The 21,592-nt window shown below is 40.8% G+C and overlaps 1 protein-coding gene across 1 annotated transcript; it reads left to right on the forward strand.

Moving 5' to 3' along the window:
* qdprb.1 (quinoid dihydropteridine reductase b, tandem duplicate 1) lies at positions 1-19,090 on the forward strand. The gene is made up of 5 exons (XM_046842846.1): positions 1-30; positions 9,826-9,960; positions 13,848-13,956; positions 17,849-17,932; positions 18,600-19,090. The coding sequence occupies exons 2-5, from the start codon at positions 9,831-9,833 to the stop codon at positions 18,661-18,663; spliced, it is 387 nt and encodes a 128-aa protein (XP_046698802.1). The 5' UTR covers positions 1-30; positions 9,826-9,830; the 3' UTR covers positions 18,664-19,090.
* The last annotated feature ends 2,502 nt before the right edge of the window (positions 19,091-21,592 follow it).

Consider the following 21,592-nt stretch of genomic DNA (forward strand, 5'->3'; position numbering starts at 1 on the left):
TCCTGGCGATAAAAAAAAATAAAAATAAAAGTAAGTAAGGAAATACGTAAAATGTGTGCAACGTGGGGGATTTGGACAATGTAAAAAAATTCTTCCTAAACTTTATAGATGCACCTTCTTCTTCTTTTTGCTCCCATTAGGGTTCGCCACACAGAATCATCCGTCTCCATACCACCCTGTCCTCTACATCTGCCTCTTTCACACCAACTACCTGCATGTCTTTCCCTCACTGCTGTCATACTGTCCCCATACATGTCCTGCACCACCCTCACATACTTCTCTGACACACCAGACTTCCTCATACAATTCCACAACTCCTCTCTCGGCACCCTAAATCCACAAATACACAATGCAATTCCTTCTGTCCTTCTCTGTACTTCTCCATCAACATCCTCAAAGCAAATAAGGCATCTGTGGTGCTCTTCCTCGGCATGAAACCATACTGTTGCTCACAGATGGTCACATCTTCCCTCAGCCTGGCTTCCACTACTCTTTCCCATAACTTCATGGTGTGACTGATCAACTTAATTCCCCTGTAGTTACTGCAGGTCTGCACATCTCCCTTATGCTTAAAGATCAGTACCAGCACACACTTTCTCCATTCCTCAGGCATCCTCCCACCTTCCAGAATCTTGTTAAACAATCTGGTTAAAAACTCCACTGCCATCTCTCCTAAACATCTCCACGCTTCTACCGGTAAGTCATCTGGTCCAACCGACTTTCCACTCTTCATCCTCTTATTCGCTGCTCTCACTTACTCCTTACTAATCCTATCTACATCCTGCTTCACCAACTCCTTATCATCCAACCTTCTCTCTCTTTGATTTTCCTCATTAATCAGCTGCTCAAAATACTCCCTCCACCTTCTCAACACACTTCCCTCACTAGTCAACACATTTCCCTCTCCATCCTTTATTGCTCTAACTTGCAGCACATCCTTCCCAGCTCGGTCCCTCTGCCTGGCCAATCGGTATAAATCCTTTTCTCCTTCTTTAGTGTCCAACCTCTCATACAACTCCTCATATGCCTTTTCCTTGGCTTTCGCCACATCCCTCTTTACCTGCTGCCGCATCTCCTTGTACTCCTGCCTACTTTTCTCATCATTCTGTCTATCCCACTTCTGTTTTGCCAACCTCTTTCTCCTTATGCTCTCCTGCACTTCCTCATTCCACCACCACATCTTCCTTTCTATTTCCAGATGTCACTCCAAGTAATTTTCTAGCTGCCTCCCTCATCACTCCTGCAGTAGTTGCCCAATCATCCAGCACCTCTTCACCACCACCAAGCACCTGTCTGACCTCTTCCCTGAACCTCACACTACACTCTTCCTCCTTCAGTTTCCACCATCTTATTCTTCTTTCAGTCCTCACTCTCCTCCTCTTCTTCTTCGCCTCCAAAACCATCCTACAGACCACTATCCGATGCTGTCTAGCTACACTGTCCCCTGCCAACACCTTACAGTCTCCAATCTCCTTCAGGTTGCATCTCCTGCATAGAATATAGTCCACCTGTGTGCACCTTCCTCCACTCTTATACGTCACCCTATGATCCTCCTTCTTCTTAAAATAAGTGTTCATCACTGCCATTTCCATCCTTTTAGCAAAATCTACCACCATCTGCCCTTCCACATTCCTCTCCTTACAACCATACCTACCCATCACCTCCTCATCACCTCTGTACCCTTCACCTACATGCCCATTAAAGTCTGCCCCAATCACCAATCGTTCTTTTCTAGGTACACCATCGACTACTTCATCTAATTCACTCCAGAATCTTTCCTTCTCCTCCATCTCACAGCCAACTTGTGGAGCATAGGCACTGATAACATTTATCATCACGCATTCAACTTCCAGCTTCACGTTCATCACCCTATCAGAAACTCTCTTCACCTCCACTACACTCTTACTGTACTTTTCCTTCAGAATCACCCCTACACCATTTCTCTTTCCATCCACACCATGATAGAACAGTTTGAACCCACCTCCAATGTTCCTGGCCTTACTCCCTTTCCACTTGCTCTCCTGAAAACACAACATATCTACCTTTCTCCTCTCCATCATATCCGCTACCTCTGTCCCTTTACCCGTCATAGTACCAACTATGAAATTCTCATTTGTGATCCGCATATTTGATTTGGCACATGTTTTTACGCTGGATGCCCTTCCTAACCCTCCTTATTTACCTATGCTTGGGATCGGCACTAAGAGTGCACTGGCTTGTGCATCCTTAATAGCTGGGTTATCTATTGCATTCTATTTCGTCTATGCATTAGGGGGCGATAGAGAGTTCCAGCTGTCTCTGAAACTCTTTTTGAAAATGGCAGCATCACATTTTCCCTTTACTTCAACTAGGAGAGCCTAAACTGTTCCAGCATGACAATGTCCTTGTGCACAAAGCCATAAAGATACACTTCACATGGGTTGGAGTGGAATATCTTGAGTGGCCTGCTATAGAGCTCTTTCCTCAACCTTATTGAACACCTTTGGAGTGAATTGGAACATTAATTGCACCCCAGGCCATTTCACCTGATCTAAATCAGTACCTGACACAAGTACATCTCCACAAGTATGCTCCACAAACTTTTGTGCATATAGTGTATTGACTGTACTATTGCATTTGGTGGTCTGTTTCTACTATTTGAATAGGGTGGGATTTCATTTTCCTGTCTTTCTTTTATTCTCCTTTGGGTTTCTGAAAGTGGGCTGCCAGCATTGTGAGCAAGCTAAAAAAAAAGTGTGATAATAGCCATTCAAAACGCTGTCTCATAAAAAATCTGCAAGCCCAAGATCTGTGAAATATCCACAGTAGATTTCCAGTCAGGGCAATATTTATTTGCATACCAACACAGTTTTCCTTATACCATAACAATGGATATGAAATTAAAGTGTAGACATTCTTCTTTAAATCAGTGGGTTAATATTTGGCAGGCTTGCCAAATTTTGTGGAGGGGTTATTCTTTAACAAATAAATAATTTAACCTTCTAATTTAGTTATTTTGTTATAGTTTATTTATAAATAAAACATGGGTGGTGGAATGGATTGAAAAGAGTATGTGTGTGATAAGTTCAGGTTGGGCAGTTCAGTAATAGACAGTGTGTGTGTGTGTGTGTGTGTGTGTGTGTGTGTGTGTGTGTGTGTGTGTGTGTGTGTGTGTGTGTTTGTACCGTTCAGTTCTGTGTGTTGAGGTACCCGATGGCTTGAGGGGAAAAAATGTTGCATAGTCTGGATGTGAGGCCCGAATGTTTCGGAACCTCTTTCCTGATGGTAGGAGAGTGAAGAGTGTGTGTGTGTGTGTGTGTGTGTGTGTGTGTGTGTGTGTGTGTGTGTGTGTGAGGGTGTGCGGGTCATCCACAATGCTGTTGGCTTTGCGGATGCAGTATGTGGTGTAAATGTTCGTGATAGAGGGCAGAGGGACTCCAATGATCATCTTGGTCGTCCTCACTGTCCACTGTTGCGATCCGAAACGGTGCAGTTTCCAAACCAGGCAGTGATGCAGCTGCTCAGGATGCTCTCGATGGTTCACTGTAAAACATGATTAGGATGGGGGAGAGAGATAGGATTTTCTCAGCCTTCTCAGGAAGTAGAGGCGCTGCTGGGCTTTCTTGGTGATAAAGCTGGCCATTGCTGTCTGTACGGCCATCTTGTCCCCTGCTCTGAAGATGGAGTCTTTCTATTTTAGCAGCGCAGGCACTTTTGCGGTCATCCACGGCTTCTGGTTGGAGCGTGTGTTGATGGTCTTGGAAATGGTCACATCGTCAATGCACTCGCTGATGTAGCTGGTCACCGATGATGTGTACTCCTCCAAGTTGATAGAATCAGTGTTGGTTGCAGCATCCCTAAACATGTCCCACTCAGCGCACTCAAAACAGTCCTAAAGGGCAAAGGTGGCTCCTGCTGGCCAGGTTTTCACCTGTTTCGAGACCGGTTTAGAGCATCTGACTGTCTGTATGATGGAATTAGCATAACAGAGATGTGGTCTAAACAGCCAAGGCGCTGGGGGGAATGTACACTCAGACAATGAAAGCAGTGGTGAATTCCCGTGATAAATAAAATGGCCTGCATCTTACAGTCACGAACTCCACTAGCAATGAGCAATAATTGGAGACAAGCACAGAGTTCAGGAGTCTGTGGAAATGGAGGTACTATGCAAAATATAGCTGTACACACAACCGCTTGCAAAAATGGCGAAGAGTACAGGGTCAACTGGCAGCAGGAAAATGTGTGTGTCCCAAGATACTAAAAACATGTTCTACTTAACTGTCCGTGTACATGTGTTTTAAACATAACATTTAGTTTAACACTATTATATGTGATTGTATGTATGAGAATTGAATTGACTTGGATTTTACTGATATCATGCTTGCTTTTTCAGAGAACAAAAAAAAAATGTCTGACATACAATAGGCCAGGTTTGAAAAACTTGAACTGTTGCACCACTTTACTTGTAGCAACAATGAATTCACGGTGGTCAAGGAGGCGTTAATTTAACTTAATGATTATGTATGCAGAGTCAGAAATACTACAACAATTTAATGAAGCCGTTAGTAAAAAAGTTCTGTGTCACAGGAAAACAGTGTTAAAGCAGTTAAAGATTATGTTGAGTACCATAATGTTATCATAGAGTCAGCTGGTTTAGACTGTAATGATTCAGTCACAGAGCAAGTCCCTGGTCCAATGTCTGATGAGGTTCTGTTGCATCCAACATCTAGGCGGGATGTTGATAATGACCCAACTGACTCATCAGACTTATACTGATTCAGAAGCTCCAACAAGTGAGTTTCTTTTAAGGAGTTTGCGATATTGGGCTTCTACCTTCTCTGTCTCACATGTTGCACTCACTGCACTTCTGAGTATTTTGCGAATCTTTCATCCAGAATTGCCCATAGATGCCAGGACAGTTCTTAGGACCCAAACCCATGTGTCCACAAAAAAGATGGAGAGTGGGAAATATTATCTTTTTGGCTTGGCAAAGGGAATAGTGTCACGTTTGAAAAGCATAATCCGGCCTAAACAATTGCAAAAAGTTAAATTACAGTTCAATATAGATGGGCTTACACTATTCAAAAGTTGTACACTTAAGTTCGGGCCTATTCTTGCCATTGTTAATTTTAATTATACCAACATCCCTTCCTTGTTGGCCTTTACTGTGGTCTTAAAGCCATTTATTGATGATTTGACTGATGTTTCAAGGCATGGCATTATTTTCAATAGTCAAAACTTATTGGGGCAAGTACGCTCAATTCTGTGTGATGCTGCTGCCAGAGCCTTTGTTCAAAATACAAAATCTCACAATAGCTACTTAGTGGCAAAATAAAATGACATACCCAGAAACTGCTGCAAAGTTGAGAAGTGATTCTGATTTTAACGATATGATTGATGAAGACCACCATTGACTTTCTCCTTTAGCTGGCTTGGTAAAAATGGTTACCATGTTTCCATTAGATTATATGCACTTATGCTGCCTTGGTGTCATTAGAAAACTTTTGAACTTATGGATCAGAGGTAGATCACCTATCACTAGGTTGTCCACTCAAATTCTAGCTAAAATTTCTGAAATGTTAATGCTGCTGAGTTCCTATATGCATGTTGAGTTTAGCCCGAAACCAAGTTATCAGAACTCTATCGCTGGAAAGCAACTGATCTGCGCTCACTTATGTTGTACACAGGCCTTGTTGTGCTTCAAAATAGCATTCAAATACAAATGCATGAGATCTTTATGTTGTTTTCTTTTACTATGCATTTGCTTTTGTCCTCTGGAACCCCAGAGGCCTTGATTGATTGTGCTCATAAATTGCTTGTCTCTTTTGTATGCCACTTTGGACAGCTGTATGGTAGACATGAAACAGTCTACAATATACACCAGCTGACTCATCTGGCTGGAGAGTATCATCTCTTTGGACCTTTGGATAATGTGTCAGCATTTCTTTTTGAGAATTATTTCAAAACGTATTTTGCGCAAGCCCGTACAGCAAGTAGTGAAAGAGACCAACTTAAGTCAACCATAGTTTGATGGTCCAGTAGTCCATAGCATAAGTCATGGCAAACAGTTTAGAAAAGCTGTCACTGAAAAGTACACTCTGTCTGTAATGCAAGGAGAATTGTGTGCAAATGGCCACATGAAATTTTTATGAAATATCATTGAGGTAGATGGCGTAGGGCTTTTTGTCATTCTTATTCTATCCATTTAAGTCAAACAACATAGGCTGTTATAAAGTGTGTGGGTTGCATGACAATCTTGATTAAGCCAGGCTCCGAGATATTAAACAAAAATATTTCCTTTGTCCTGACAATAATGTCTTTATTGCCATGCCACTCAACAATAAGACAATGAATTGTATGTTGATTACAACATTCTTTTGCTGTTGTAAGCAGCTTGGACTAAACATAATTAATTCATCATTTATTTATTTTTCTTTCTTTTTTTTTATTCTCTGCAAAGGAAAGTAATAAATTATGTTGTTGCATTCTGGGGGAGTTTCTTTCTTAAAAAATTAACTATCATTCAATTTCAAAATGATCAAATGATATATTGTTCTTATCTATGTATTGTTCTTGTACGATCTGAAAAAAAAAACAGTTTTAAGTTTGTTTCTCCATTATGAGGAAAACAACTACAAAACGCCCTCCAGAATGTAAATTGTGTAAAACATGGCGGATTTGGTGTTTGATTTGAGACTTGGCGCATCAATAAAACAAATGTTTACTGATTCAAAATATTTTTCGGTGAAGTTTATTTATTTATTTTATATCTAAGAAAAGAAAGGACGTTGTGAATAAATGTATGTTGGGCTGAAGGTGTTAAATCCGCCTCTTTTATATTTAGTTATTTATTTATGTACAGTGGTCCCCCGGTTATGGAACGGCTAGGCTATCGAACATTCCGGTTAGCGAATGGTTTTCCGAACGAAATTTCGGTCCGGTGAACGAACAAAGTTCCAGTTATCTAACGCCACCCACGCTGCCCAACCCAGCGCGAGGGGAACAAACTGCTTCCGCTTCAACCATCGCTGAGTAAGCATCTATCGCAACTTCTGTTTGTGAACAATATTAGTGATATTTAGCGGTAAGTACAGTAATCATTTTGTTTCTTACTCTTGTAAAGTTGTTAATTTATACTTTTACCGAGCCAACACAAAATACCCGCAGAGATCGGGATAATCCGGCAAAAGGCAGTCCATAAATAATATCTACAGTGCTTTACAGAGGAAGCCCGATTGCGATGAACTCAATGTGGGCGGAGCACGCATGAGCGAAGGAACAGGGCATTCCCTGAAGCACCATGACAGCTACCGAAGGGGGCGTGGCAGGGGGATTCCTGACAGTATTAATACGGCTAAAAAAAGGAAAAAATGGTTAATTATTGGGTATTGGTGGAGTTCGGGAACGGATTAATTGGTTTTCCATTATTTCTTATGGGATAATTAGGTCCGGTTTTCGAACATATCGGATTTCGAACGGTTTTAAGGGACGAAGTAAGTTCGATAACCGGGGGACCACTGTATTTATATTTTTTTTAATAAAAAATGGTCAAACAGAAATGCGCACTGCATTAATAAAATTTTGTGCCGTTACGAAGGAATTTGCGTTTAAATTTTGACAGCCTTAATATGTATTTGAACACCCTGCTATATTGCAAGTTCTCCCACTTAGAAATCATGGAGGGGTCTGAAATTGTCATCGTAGGTGCATGTCCACTGTGAGAGACATAATCTAAAAAAAAATAAAATCCAGAAATCACAATATATGATTTTTAAACTATTTATTTGTATGATACAGCTGCAAATAAGTATTTGAACACCTGTCTATCAGCTAGAAGTCTGACCCTCAAAGACCTGTTAGTCTGCCTTTAAAATGTCCACCTCCACTACATTTATTATCCTAAATTAGATGCACCTGTTTGAGGTCGTTAGCTGCATAAAGACATCTGTCCACCCCATACAATCAGTAAGAATCCAACTACTAACATGGCCAAGACCAAAGAGCTGTCCAAAGACACTAGAGACAAAATTGTACACCTCCACAAGGCTGGAAAGGGCTACGTGGAAATTGCCAAGCAGCTTGGTGAAAAAATGTCCACTGTTGGAGCAATCATTAGAAAATGGAAGAAGCTAAACATGACTGTCAATCGCCCTCGGACTGGGGCTACATGCAAGATCTCACCTCGTGGGGTCTCAATGATCCTAAGGAAGGTGAGAAATCAGCCCAGAACTACACGGGAGGAGCTGGTCAATGACCTGAAAAGAGCTGGGACCACCGTTTCCAAGGTTGCTGTTGGTAATACACTAAGACGTCATGGTTTAAGATCATGCATGGCACGGAAGGTTCCCCTGCTTAAACCAGCACATGTCCAGGCACGTCTTAAGTTTGCCAATGACTATTTGGATGATCCAGAGGAGTCATGGGAAAAAGTCATGTGGTCAGATGAGACCAAAATAGAACTTTTGGGTCATAATTCCACTAAACGTGTTTGGAGGAAGAAGAATGATGAGTACCATCCCAAGAACACCATCCCTACTGTGAAGCATGGGGGTGGTAGCATCATCCTTTGGGGTGTTTTTCTGCACATGGGACAGGGCGACTGCACTGTATTAAGGAGAGGATGACCGGGGCCATGTATTGCGAGATTTTGGGGAACAACCTCTTTCCGGATGCTCAGTTAGAGCATTGAAGATGGGTCGAGGCTGGGTCTTCCAACATGACAATGACCCGAAGCACACAGTCAGGATAACCAAGGAGCGGCTCTGTAAGAAGCATATCAAGGTTCTGGCGTGGCCTAGCCAGTCTCCAGACCTACACCCAATAGAGAATCTTTGGAGGGAGCTCAAACTCCGTGTTTCTCAGCGACAGGCCAGAAACCTGACTGATCAAGAGAAGATCTGTGTGGAGGAGTGGGCCAAAATCCCTCCTGCAGTGTGTGCAAACCTGGTGAAAAACTACAGGGAACGTTTGACCTCTGTAATTGCAAACAAAGGCTACTGTACCAAATATTAACATTGACTTTCTCAGGTGTTCAAATACTTATTTGCAGCTGTATCATACAAATAAATAGTTAAAAAATCATACATTGTGATTTCTGGATTCTGGACGTGCACCTACGATGACAATTTCGGACTCCTCCATGATTTCTAAGTGGGAGAACTTGCAAAATAGCAGGGTGTTATAGAAATACTTATTTTCCTCACTGTGTATATATATATATATATATATATATATATATATATATATATATATATATATATATATATATACACAAAACAAATAAAAAATTTTTGTTACCTAATGAATGTATCCAGGCTGAACATCCACATATAGAACACATGCAGAGAAAAGTTGATGATGTCATCAGGAATGTCTCTGTTCTCAGTCATCACTGACTCCCTCTGTCTCATCCATGTTAGCCTCAAACTTCTTACTGCCTTCTGACTGCTCATTGTTACAGAAGTTACATAAACTAGTTTACGTCTGTGGTGTGTGAGAGCCAGGACATTATACACCAGTGGGAGATTGAAAAAGCCACGAAATGACAGGAAACAGGTTGATGGGCTGAAATCGGCGCACAGTAAATAGAAAATTTCACCAAATTAATAGATTAACACTAAAATAACAAGTCTGTTTTGAATATTTCCGAATTAAAAAGTGCAGATATTTGTGTAAAAATGTAATGAGTAAAAGTAAAAGTTGTCTGAAAAATCAAATGTTGAGGTAAAATACTGATACCAGAAAAATCTACTTAAGTACTGTAACAAACTTTTTGTACATCGTTACGTCCCACTTCTGCATTTAACTTATGTTGTCTCTGCTTTGTGTACATATTTTGTATTACAGGTGAGATGCTTCAGCATAATTGGAGGAACATCACTGGATATGAGGGTCTGCAGGGGTCTCATGTGCAGGAGTTTAAGCGGTATCACGTTGGACACAGCTGTCATCTGACCCAGCATTCTTTGAAACTGCTTCACAGTTAGTGACTGGCCTTCTCTCACTCTCTTGACAGCCATGAGGATCGACTTGATCCAAACAGAAAACAAATGCGCCTGCTTATTTGTTTAATGCTTATTCAAGCAGACAAGCGTCAGTATTTTAACTACTTTTTCAAAAGCTGTGCACCTAGGGTCAAATGTGGTAGTGAGGACCGATCATAATATGTAAAGTTGTAAGTGTCAATTGCATTAGAACAAGGGGTTGGATACAAGTTGTGATAATACACAGTTGTAGTCTCCCAACTTATTGGCAGCTCCCAAATACATCTGGTAAGAAGAACAAATGGATGCTATTCAGTTCAATAACCCTGCAATGCTTGTTTGGGGTACACTGTGAGGCTTTCCATATACTCAGGCAAAATGGATAAGGACTTGCTGCTAGAGAATTTCTCTGGACCAATAAACATCCAAGAAATTTGACAGTGTATTTGGGCAGGCTAATTAGGTTAACACTATTTGCAGAAGACTTTTCAAAAGCATAAATGGCCCATGTAATGGGGGCCATGTGTTTCTTGCAGGATCACATTCTTCACTTGATTCAAACAAAGGTACTAGACAGACACAGGCAGCATGGCTAAGGTTCCAAATTCTGCCAATCTGGGATAGACTCTGTTTTATAAGCCAGGACAAACCCACAATACACTAATGACGTTTGAGGTACAGTTCTGTGGGATCACTGATATTGCATAATCTGTCCAATCACCTTCACCAAACATTGTGTCTCATGATATTTGCAAAACACTCTGATTTGCACAAAGACAGAGACAGAAGCCATTAATACAAATGTGGTAGTATTCTGATTGCAGAGATTTCTGAATGTAAGCCAGTTCTCCTGAACTACAGTGCATCCGGAAAGTATTTACAGCACTTCACTTTTTCCACATTTTGTTATGTTACAGCCTTATTCCAAAATGGTATAAATGTATTATTTTCCTCAAAACTTTACAAACAATACCTCATAAAGACAATGTTGAAGAAGTATGTTTAAAATCTTTGCTAATTTATTAAAAATAAAAAAGGACAAAAAAAATCACATGTACTGTACATAAGTATTCGCAGCTTTTGCTCAATACTTTCTTGAAGCACATTTGGCACCAATTACAGTCTCGAGTCTTTTTAAGTATGATGCTACAAGCTGGAACACCCAATTTTTGGACAGTTTCTCCCATTCTTCTTTGCAGAACCTCTCAAGCTCTATCAGGTTGGATATGGAGCATCAGTGCACAGGTATTTTCAGATCTTTCCAGAGATGTTTAATCGGGTTGAATTTGGGCTCTGGCTGGGAAACTCAAAGACATTCACAGAGTAGCTTTGTAGTAGCCTCCTTTATTATCTTGGCTGTGTGCTTAGGGTCGTTGTCCTGTTGGAAGATGAACTGCCCTAGTATGAGGTCCAGAGTGCTTTTTCATCAAGGATGTCTCTGTACATTGCTGCATTTATCTTGCCCTGGATCCTGACTATTCTCCCAGTTTCTGCCACTGAAAAACATTCTTACAGCATGATGCTGCCTTCACCATGCTTCACTGTTGGGATGGTATTGGCCAGTTGGTGAGCGGTGCCTGGTTTCCTCCAGACATGACACTTTTTCAGACCAAAGAGTTCAATCTTTGTTTCATTAGATCAGAGAACGTTGTTTTTCATGGTCTGAGAGTCCTTCAGGTGACTTTTGGCAAACTCCAGGCAGGTTGTCATGTGCCTTTTACTCAGGAGTGACTTCCGTCTGGCCACTCTACCATAAAGGCCTGAAGCTGGAGTGCTACAGAGATGGTTGTTCTTTTGGAAGGTTCTCCTCTCTCCACAGAGAAACACTGGAGGTCTTTCAGAGTGACCATCAGGTTTTTGGTCACCTCCCTGACTAAGGCCCTTCTCACCCGATTGCTCAGTTTGGCCAGGCACGTTTTAAGACGAGTCCTGGTAGTTCTGATATTCTTCCATTTACGGGTGATGGAGGCCACTGTGCTTAGTGGGAGCTTCAATGCTGCAGAAATTTTTCTGTATCCTTCCCCAGATCTGTGTCTTAATACAATCCTGTCTTGGAGGTCTTCAGACAGTTCCTTGGACTTCATGGTTTGGTTTGTACTCTGAAATGCATTGTTAACTGTGTGACCTCATATAGACAGGTATGTGCCTTTCCAAATCAACTGAATTTTCCACAGGTGGACTCCAATCAAGATTAAAAAATATAAGGATGATCAGTGGAAACAGGATGCACCTGAGCTCAATCTTGAGTGTCATGGCAAAATGTTGTTTTTTTTTTTTCTTTTTTTTTTTTTTTATAAATTTGCAAAAATGTCAAACAAACTTTATTCATGTTGTCATTATGGGGTTTTGTTTGTAGAACTTTGAGAAAAATAATGAATTCCATTTGGAAATAATACTGTAACATAACAAAATGTGGAAAAAGTGAAAAGGATTTTAACGTATTCTATTGAACCAGAAATGTGGAATTTGCATAAGATTGCAACCCTAATGTTTTACTGAATATTTTGCTGCATTCAACAATGATTATGGTTTCAGAAGAAATATCTTCAACATATGAGGTCAAATGATAAATATAAATTGGATTTTTGCTTTTATTTAATGATATTAATATTTAGATATTTTCTTTTTTTATTGTTTTTCCACTTGTGTGCTGTTATAATGATTGAAAAAAGTTAATAGGTTTGAGCTCTAGGTTTTGCCTTTGAATACTACATTTGTTAAAAAGAAAAATTAACAAAAAGACCAGAGAAAATCTATCAGAGAAAAGCAAAAAAAAAAGTTAAAGTTTGGAAGAAAGCAAATACATACATCGCAAATACATCAATTTATACATAATGTCTTGGATTCCCTGGTGGTCTAGTGGTTAGGATGCTGCGCTCTCACCGCTGCGGCCCGGGTTCGATCTCCGGTCAGGGAGCCAGCCACTTTCAGTGCCGGTCCAAAGCCCAGATAAATGGGGAGGGTTGCGTTAGGAAGGGCATCCAGCGTAAAAACATGTGCCAAATCTAACATGCGGATGATCCGCTGTGGCGACCCCTAATGGGAGAAGCCGAAAGAAAGTACATAATGTCTTGAATAAGAGAGAGAGCACTGGTCTACTACAGACCAGACATCAAACAGATCAGCCAAGGAAAACAACAGCAATTGATGACAATCACATCACAACAACCTCCAAGGTACCACAATCCACAGTTGAACAAAGACTACTCATTAGTAGTAAGGCATAGGGCCAGATTAGATTTCAGACAGAAAAACTGAGAAGAGCCATAAATGTGTTAAGACAAAGATTAAGCTCTACCAAAGCAATGAAAATGTAGAGAGGGAAAGGATCTGCTAATGATTTAAAACATACAATAGAACATGAAAAAAAGTTAATCTGTTTATCACTGTGGAGGTTAACTATTCTTTATTGATGATGGAACTCGTTATGGAAATTAATTAAGTCCGCAGAAACATTTAGTCTGACAATTTTCACATTAATGTATCCAATATAAGTAGGTTTTGGTAGTTTTGTCAATGTCAGTCGGTTGAATTGTTGCATATATTGCAAAAAAAAAATTAATTATTAATCGCAACTAAATATTAAGTGTTCCTTTAACGCACTTCAAAACTGTCTGTACTTTTGCACACCTAAAAACTGGCAGGTCTGCATACATATGTGCCGTGTTCTAAGATGCTTTTACATTGAGATATGCTTTTCAGCAAATAAAAGCTGAACATCTATTATCTAATTTTTGTCTTTTGATCTCACACCCAAATGTCTAGCAGAAATCTTGAATCATCATTGTAAATGCCTCTTAATCTGACAGATAAAAAAGCTATAAAATAATTTATTGGTTGGTTCTCACACTTTAGCTTTTTTTCATCTTCGCTTTCTCTCTGTAGGAATGATTGGTTATGGCATGGCTAAGACTGCAGTACATCAGCTGTGTCAGAGTCTGGGGGGTGGCATAAGTGGTCTTCCTGTTGGAGCTGCTGCTGTAGCCATACTGCTGTGAGTAAATATAAAATTTTAAATTTCTTTTACAAAGAGGAATCTAAAAAAAACTAAGTAGCAAAAAAACAGTAAAAGTAGTTGAAATTAGTTGCAATGTTGTTGATTGATCTCTTGGTAGGCAATATAAAAAAAATAAACATGTTCTGGGATCTATCAATTTTATTGCCAATACTCAAGGACTGATCTAGAATTGTGCATTCATTACAAATTTTGCAACATTCTATATGTGAATGTAATGTTGGATATTTTTAATTGGAAGGCCTAGTTGTTCAGATCACACTTTTGTCTCTTTGTATTACCATGCCACTTCGATGATTAAAAAAAAACATGTTTACAGTTTAAGGTCATCAGCAACAAGGGACAAGGTGTATGGAGACAGTTGATCCGCTGTGGCGACCCCTAATAGGAGAAGATGAAAGAAGAAGAAGAAGAAGAAGAAAAGAAGAAGAAGAAACCTCCTTCTAATCCCACTGAAAATTATGTAGGTTGACCACTAAAACTGGAACCTGAATGGCACACAGAATTGCTGTATCCACATTACTGCAGTACCAAATGTTTTTTCAAAAATCGTTGCTACTTTCAAATTTTTTTTTTCCCCAACCAGTGACTGGGTTATTTAACCCAGCCATTAAGGATGCACAAGCCAGTGCACTCTTAGTGCCGGTCCCAAGCCCGGGTAAATGGGGAATAAATGGGGTTGCGTTAGGAAGGGCATCCAATGTAAAACATGTGCCAAATCAAATATGCGGATCACAAATGAGAATTTCATACCGGATCGGTCGAGGCCCGGGTTACCAACGACCGCCACAGGTATCGTTAGCCGACAGGGTACCGGTGGAAATTGGGCTACTGTTGGCCAAAGAAGGAGAAGGAGAGGAGGAAGACGTCTACAGAGACAGCAGGGAAAGAAGCAGTGTAGGAGAGTGGAGGTTCGGGTTGGTACTTTAAATGTTGGTACTATGACGGGTAAAGGGACAGAGGTAGCTGATATGATGGAGAGGAGAAAGGTAGATATGTTGTGTGTTTAGGAGACCAATTGGAAAGGGAGTAAGGCCAGGAACATTGGAGATGGGTTTAAACTGTTTTATCATGGTGTGGATGGAAAGAGAAATGGTGTAGGGGTGATTCTGAAGGAAGAGTACAGTAATAGTGTAGTGGAGGTGAAGAGAGTTTCTGATAGGGTGATAAACGTGAAGGTGGAAGTTGAAGGGATGATGATAAATGTCATCAGTGCCTATGCGCCACAAGTTGGCTGTGAGATGGAGGAGAAGGAAAGATTCTGGAGTGAATTAGATGAAGTGGTAGATGATGTACCTAGGACAGAATGATTGGTGATTGGGGCAGACTTCAATGGGCATGTTGGTGAAGGGAACAGAGGTGATGAGGAGGTGATGGGTAGGTATGGTTGTAAGGAGAGGAATGTGGAAGGGCAGATGGTGGTAGATTTTGCTAAAAGGATGGAAATGGCAGTGGTGAACACTTATTTTAAGAAGAAGGAGGATCATAGGGTGACGTATAAGAGTGGAGGAAGGTGCACACAGGTGGACTATGTGCTATGCAGGAGATATAACCTGAAGGAGATTGGAGACTGTAAGGTGTTGGCAGGGGACAGTGTAGCTAGACAGCATCGGATGGTGGTCTGTAGGATGGTTTTGGAGGCGAAGAAGAAGAGGAGGAGAGTGAGGACTGAAAGAAGAATAAGATGGTGGAAACTGAAGGAGGAAGATTGTAGTGTGAGGTTCAGGGAAGAGGTCAGACAGGGGCTCGGTGGTGGTGAAGAGGTGCTGGATGATTGGGCAACTACTGCAGGAGTGATGAGGGAGGCAGCTAGAAAAGTACTTGGTGTGACATCTGGAAATAGAAAGGAAGACAAGGAGACGTGGTGGTGGAATGAGGAAGTGCAGGAGAGCATAAGGAGAAAGAGGTTGGCAAAACAGAAGTGGGATAGACAGAGTGATGAGAAAAGTAGGCAGGAGTACAAGGAGATGCGGCAGCAGGTAAAGAGGGATGTGGCGAAAGCCAAGGAAAAGGCATATGAGGAGCTGTATGAGAGGTTGGACACTAAGGAAGGAGAAAAGGATTTATACCAATTGGCCAGGCAGAGGGACCGAGCTGGGAAGGATGTGCTGCAAGTTAGAGCAGTAAAGGATGGAAAGGGAAATGTGTTGACTAGTGAGGAGAGTGTGTTGAGAAGATGGAGGGAGTATTTTGAGCAGCTGATGAATGAGGAAAATCAGAGAGAGAGAAGGTTGGATGATATGGTGTTGGTAAAGCAGGATGTAGATAGGATTAGTAAGGAGGAAGTGAGAGCAACGAATAAGAGGATGAAGAGTGGAAAGTCGGTTGGACCAGATGACATACCTGTAGAAGCATGGAGATGTTTAGGAGAGATGGCAGTGGAGTTTTTAACCAGATTGTTTAACAAGATTCTGGAAGGTGGGAGGATGCCTGAAGAATGGAGAAGGAGTGTGCTGGTACCGATCTTTAAGCATAAGGGAGATGTGAAGACCTGCAGTAACTACAGGGGAATTAAGTTGATCAGTCACACCATGAAGTTATGGGAAAGAGTAGTGGAAGCCAGGCTGAGGGAAGATGTGACCATCTGTGAGCAACAGTATGGTTTCATGCCGAGGAAGAGCACCACAGATGCCTTATTTGCTTTGAGGATATTGATGGAGAAGTATAGAGAAGGACAGAAGGAATTGCATTGTGTATTTGTGGATTTAGAGAAAGCGTACGACAGGGTGCCGAGAGAGGAGCTGTGGTACTGAATGAGGAAGTCAGGTGTGTCAGAGAAGTATGTGAGGGTGGTGCAGGACATGTATGAGGACAGTGTGACAGCAGTGAAGTGTGCAGTAGGAACGACAGACTGGTTCAGGGTGCTGGTTGGACTACATCAAGGATCGGCCCTGAGCCCTTTCCTGTTTGCAGTGGTGATGGACAGGTTGATGGACGAGGTCAGACAGGAGTCTCCCTGGACTATGATGTTTGCGGATGATATTGTGATTTGTGGTGAGAGTATTGGGCAGGTTGAGAAGAGCCTCAGAGGTAGAGATATGCACTGGAGAGAAGGGGAATGAAAGTCAGTAGGAGTAAGACAGAGTACATGTGTGTGAATGAGAGGAAGGGCAGTGGCGTGGTGCAGTGCGGTTGCAGGGAGAAGAGGTGGAGAAGATGAAGGAGTTCAGGTACCTGGGGTCAACAGTGCAAAGTAATGGAGAGTGTGTTAGAGAAGTAAAGAAAAGAGTGCAAGCAGGGTGGAGTGGGTGGAGAAGAGTGACAGTTGTGATTTGTGATAGTAGGGTATCTGCAAGAATGAAAGGGAAAGTTTATAGGACTGTGGTGAGGCATTGAGTAAAAGGCAGGAGGTGGAGCTGGAGGTAGCAGAGCTGAAGATGTAAAGGTTTTCGTTGGGAGTGACGAGGATGGACAAGATTAGAAATGAGTTTATTAGAGGGACAGCGCATGTAGGATGTTTTGGTGACAAGGTGAGGGAGGCGAGATTGAGATGGTTTGGACATGTGCAGAGGAGGGACATGAATTATATTGGTAGAAGAATGCTGAGGATGGAGCCACCAGGTAGAAGGAAAAGAGGAAGGCCAAGGAGGAGGTTCATGGTGTGGTGAGGGAAGACATGCAGGTAGTTGGTGTAAAAGAGGCAGATGTTGAGGACAGGGTGGTATGGAGACGGATGATCCGCTGTGGCGACCCCTAATGGGAGCAGCCAAAAGAAGAAGAAGAAGAAGAAGAAGAAGAAGAAGAAGTGACTGGGTTATTGAGAAGTTTTTTAACATGAAAAATTATGTGTTAACCATGAGAACAAAAAAAAAAAAAAATGGGTAAAAAATGTTTTCAACCTGACTCATACAAACCTGCTTTCATTTTTAAGCGTTACCCTGGATACACCAATAAATAGGCAGTTCATGCCAGAAGCTGATGTCTCTTCCTGGACACCACTGAAGTATGGAGCTAAGTGAGTATGCCCTGTTTATGAGCTGAAAAATACCATTTGATTATATTTAATTCATTATTTTTCTAAATATATTATACAAAATATTTTTTTTTCACCTTTAATTACACAATACAGTCAAATGCATGGGCAGGTGTTTACATAACTTTGGGAATATAATGTATCTTTTGAACCACCAATACCTGCATACATGCTATACTAAAGATTTGGTCAGGGTTCTGCATAAAGCTAATACAATTAATGTCAGTGTTCACTGGGCAGTTAAGATGTTATTAATAATGTAGTGAATAATGTTACGTCTTGTATATTTTGGCCACTGAGCTCAGAAATCTTTATGCCATTTTTCTAGCACATACTTTTTATTCCTATTTTAATCTAATTTCAATGTTTACATTCACCTCTTGGGATTGATTATGCTGCTCTGCATAGTTCAGTAAGCACTTAGAATGAAGAAGGTTAACAAACGGGTTTGTAAAGCTTTGCTTTGGTTGTAAAACTGGTGATCAAGAACACACTACCCTCTTTACATTTGTTATGCCACATGCACTGTTTCTTTTCCTTTTGCACATGAAATCGTTTCACAAAAGTATTTTAAAGAATCCTACAGTTTTAAAAGACATTGAACTGTTTTGGATCCTGAAGCTAAATGTAACTTTTTTGTATCTTTTAGGTTTTCTGGTGCAGCTCATTACCACAAACCGCAAATCGGGAGCAACATTCATATGTTTCTATGAATGAATTTGTGAACTTATATATTATATATTCAGAATATAACCATACATTTGTAGGACTCGTTTTTCTTTTGATGTGCTTTATAATGCTTTCTTTTGATGGTTATCTAAACAAAAATAGAACTTGCCCAAGAGGTAACTGATTTGATCTTGATTTTTTTTTTATTATTGTATCTAAACTTCACTGACTGGCACATTATATTAGACATGTGTTTTCTTGCAAAACAGCTCTGGTGCATTTGACACATGGTCTCCACCATACCATTAAATATGTGCTGTGGTATTTGTCAGTGGTGGATGAAGTACACAAACCATATACTTGAGTTAAAGCGGAGATACACTCAGTAAAATATTACTCCAGTGTTCCTTTTAAACTTTCACTTGCGTAAAAGTACACAAGTATTTGCCTTTAAATGTACTTAAGTATCCAATGTACTATGATTATAATAAATGCTGTAATGTTCCTATTATCATTTTTATCAGAGGACGCTTGCTAACTAAACTATAAAGTTTATGTGAAAAGACTTTGTTACTCTTAGCATACCAATTTATTAATAGAATGATATTAATGAGTCAAATACTGATTTATATCTATTTTAAAAAATCACACAAATAAGGCCACAGTTGTTGTTGCAAGTTAAGAGTCAAGAGTTTCTTCTATCATTTATTCCTCTCAAAATGTAATGCTAATGTGAAAATGATATTTGACTTGAAATGTTGTGGAAAAAGTAAAAGTCTTCCCAAATGGAAATACTTCAGTAAATTACAGATACATGAAAAAGCTACTTAAGTAAAGTAACGAATTACATTGACTTTGGTACTGTCCACCACTGGACAGGTAGCATCAAGGTAGCATCCACATGAATGCCTGGAGCCCAACAGAACAGAACCTCCCTATTCTCACCATACCCATCGGTGAGCTTTAGGCAGCCAGAAATCTGTCACCAATTCCCAAATGAGACAAGGATCACCTCACAGATCTAATGATTTTTTGGAGATGCTCTCACTGTGTCATCTACCTGTCACAATTTGTCACCTGTACATACAGTTGCCCAACACATCAACTGGCTGTTCACTTTCTGCCTAATGTATCCCACCCTTTAACAGATGCCATTTTAAGAAATTTTACATAGCCTGACTTTTGTTTTATTGCTCTGGCTGATTGGTCTCAATCTTTTAAACTTGTCTCATTCTTTAAAGCTAAAATCAAGCAGAAGCTCCAATGTACTCCGACCTTTTTGCTTTTGAACACTGGAGGGCAGCATTTAGATGCACTTACTTGGTTTCCAAGCATCAACAGTTTTTATTACATGGTCCATATGCAATTAATTACACCAACTCACTCAATGAAAGGCACAATATAATAGCAGAGTCAGTAACAGTGGTAAATATGAGATTTTGTTAGTAGTCTAATGATACTTACCGAAATGTTAGTAACCCAGCTATTACAAATGGGGAGGGTTGTGTTAGGAAGGGCATCCAGCGTAAAACATATGCCAAATCATATATGTAGATCACAAACTAAAATTTCATATTGATCGGTTGAGGCCCGGGTTACCAACAACCACCACAGGTATTGTTAGCCAAAAGGGTACAGGTGGAAATTGGGCTACTGTTGGCCGAAGGAGAAGCAGAAGAAGAGGAAGATGCCTTTAGAGACAGCAGGAAAAGGAGAAGTGTTGGAAAGTGGAGGTTCGGGTTGGTACTTTAAATGTTGGTACTATGAATAGTAAAGGGAGAAAGGTAGCTAAAATGATGGAGATGAGAATGGTGTTCAGGAGACCAAATGGAAAGGGAGTAAGGCCAGGAACATTGAAGGTGGGTTTAATCTGTTCTATCATGGTGTGGATGGAAAGAGAAATGGTGTAGGGGAAGGAAGAGCATAGTAAGAGTGTATAGTAAGAGTGTAGTGGAGGTCAAAAGAGTTTCTGATAGGGTCATGGACATGGAAGTTGAAGGTATGATGATAAATGCACAAGTAGGTTGTGAGATGGAGGAGAAGGAAAAATTCTGAAGTGAGATAGATGAAGTGGTAGAAGGTGTACCTAGGAATGAAAGATTGGTGATTGGGACAGACTTTAATGGGCATGTAGATGAAGGGAACAGATGATCAGGTGTGGCAGAGAAGTATGTGAGGGTGGTGCAGGACATGTATGAGGACAGTGTGACAGTGAAGTGTACAGTAGGAACAACAGACTGGTTCAAAGTGGAGGTTGGACTGCATCATGGATCAGCTCTGAGCCCTTTCCTGTTTGCAGTGGTGATGGACAGGCTGACGGACGAGGTCAGACAGGAGTCTCCATGGACTATGATGTTTGCCGATTATATTGTGATTTAAGGTGAGAGTAGGTAGCAGGTTGAGAAGAGCCTGGAGAGGTGGAGGTACACACTCGAGAGAAGGGAAATGAAAGTCAGTAGGAGTAAGACAGAATACATGTGTGTGAATGAGAGGGAGGGCAGTGGAGTGGTGCAGTTGCAGGGAGAAGAGGTGGAGAAAGTGGAGGAGTTCAGGTACATGTTGTCAACAGTGCAAAGTAATGGAGAGTGTGTTAGAGAAGTGAAGAAAAGAGTGCAGGCAGGGTGGAGTGGGTGGAGAAGAGTGATAGCTGGAGTGATTTGGTATCTGCAAGACTGAAAAGGAAAGTTTTTAGGACTGTGGTGAGACCTGCTATGTTGTATGGTTTAGAGACAGTGGCATTGACTAAAAGACATGAGGCAGAGTTGAAGATGCTGAGATTTTCATTGGGATTGATGAAAGTGAACAGGATTAGAAACAAGTTTAAACAAGTTTTGGGAACTAAGTAAGAAAGGCCCAATTGAGATGCAAAGGACAGAGTATTATGGGGACATATGAGCTACTATGGCGAACCCTAATCGGAGCAGCCAAAAGAAGAACTGAAATTTTAGAACTTACTGAAAAAATCCTTTAGTT

This window comes from Silurus meridionalis, chromosome 28, assembly GCF_014805685.1.
Source record: "Silurus meridionalis isolate SWU-2019-XX chromosome 28, ASM1480568v1, whole genome shotgun sequence".
Taxonomy (NCBI): Eukaryota; Metazoa; Chordata; class Actinopteri; order Siluriformes; family Siluridae; genus Silurus; species Silurus meridionalis.

Coding starts and splice junctions, on each gene's coding strand:
- qdprb.1 (XM_046842846.1), top strand. CDS start 9,831: ATGCTTCAGCATAATTGGAGGAACATCACTGGATATGAGGGTCTGCAG. Junction 9,961..13,847: donor TTCTTTGAAACTGCTTCACA/GTTAGTGACTGG, acceptor TTCTCTCTGTAG/GAATGATTGGTTATGGCATG. Junction 17,933..18,599: donor CCACTGAAGTATGGAGCTAA/GTGAGTATGCCC, acceptor TGTATCTTTTAG/GTTTTCTGGTGCAGCTCATT.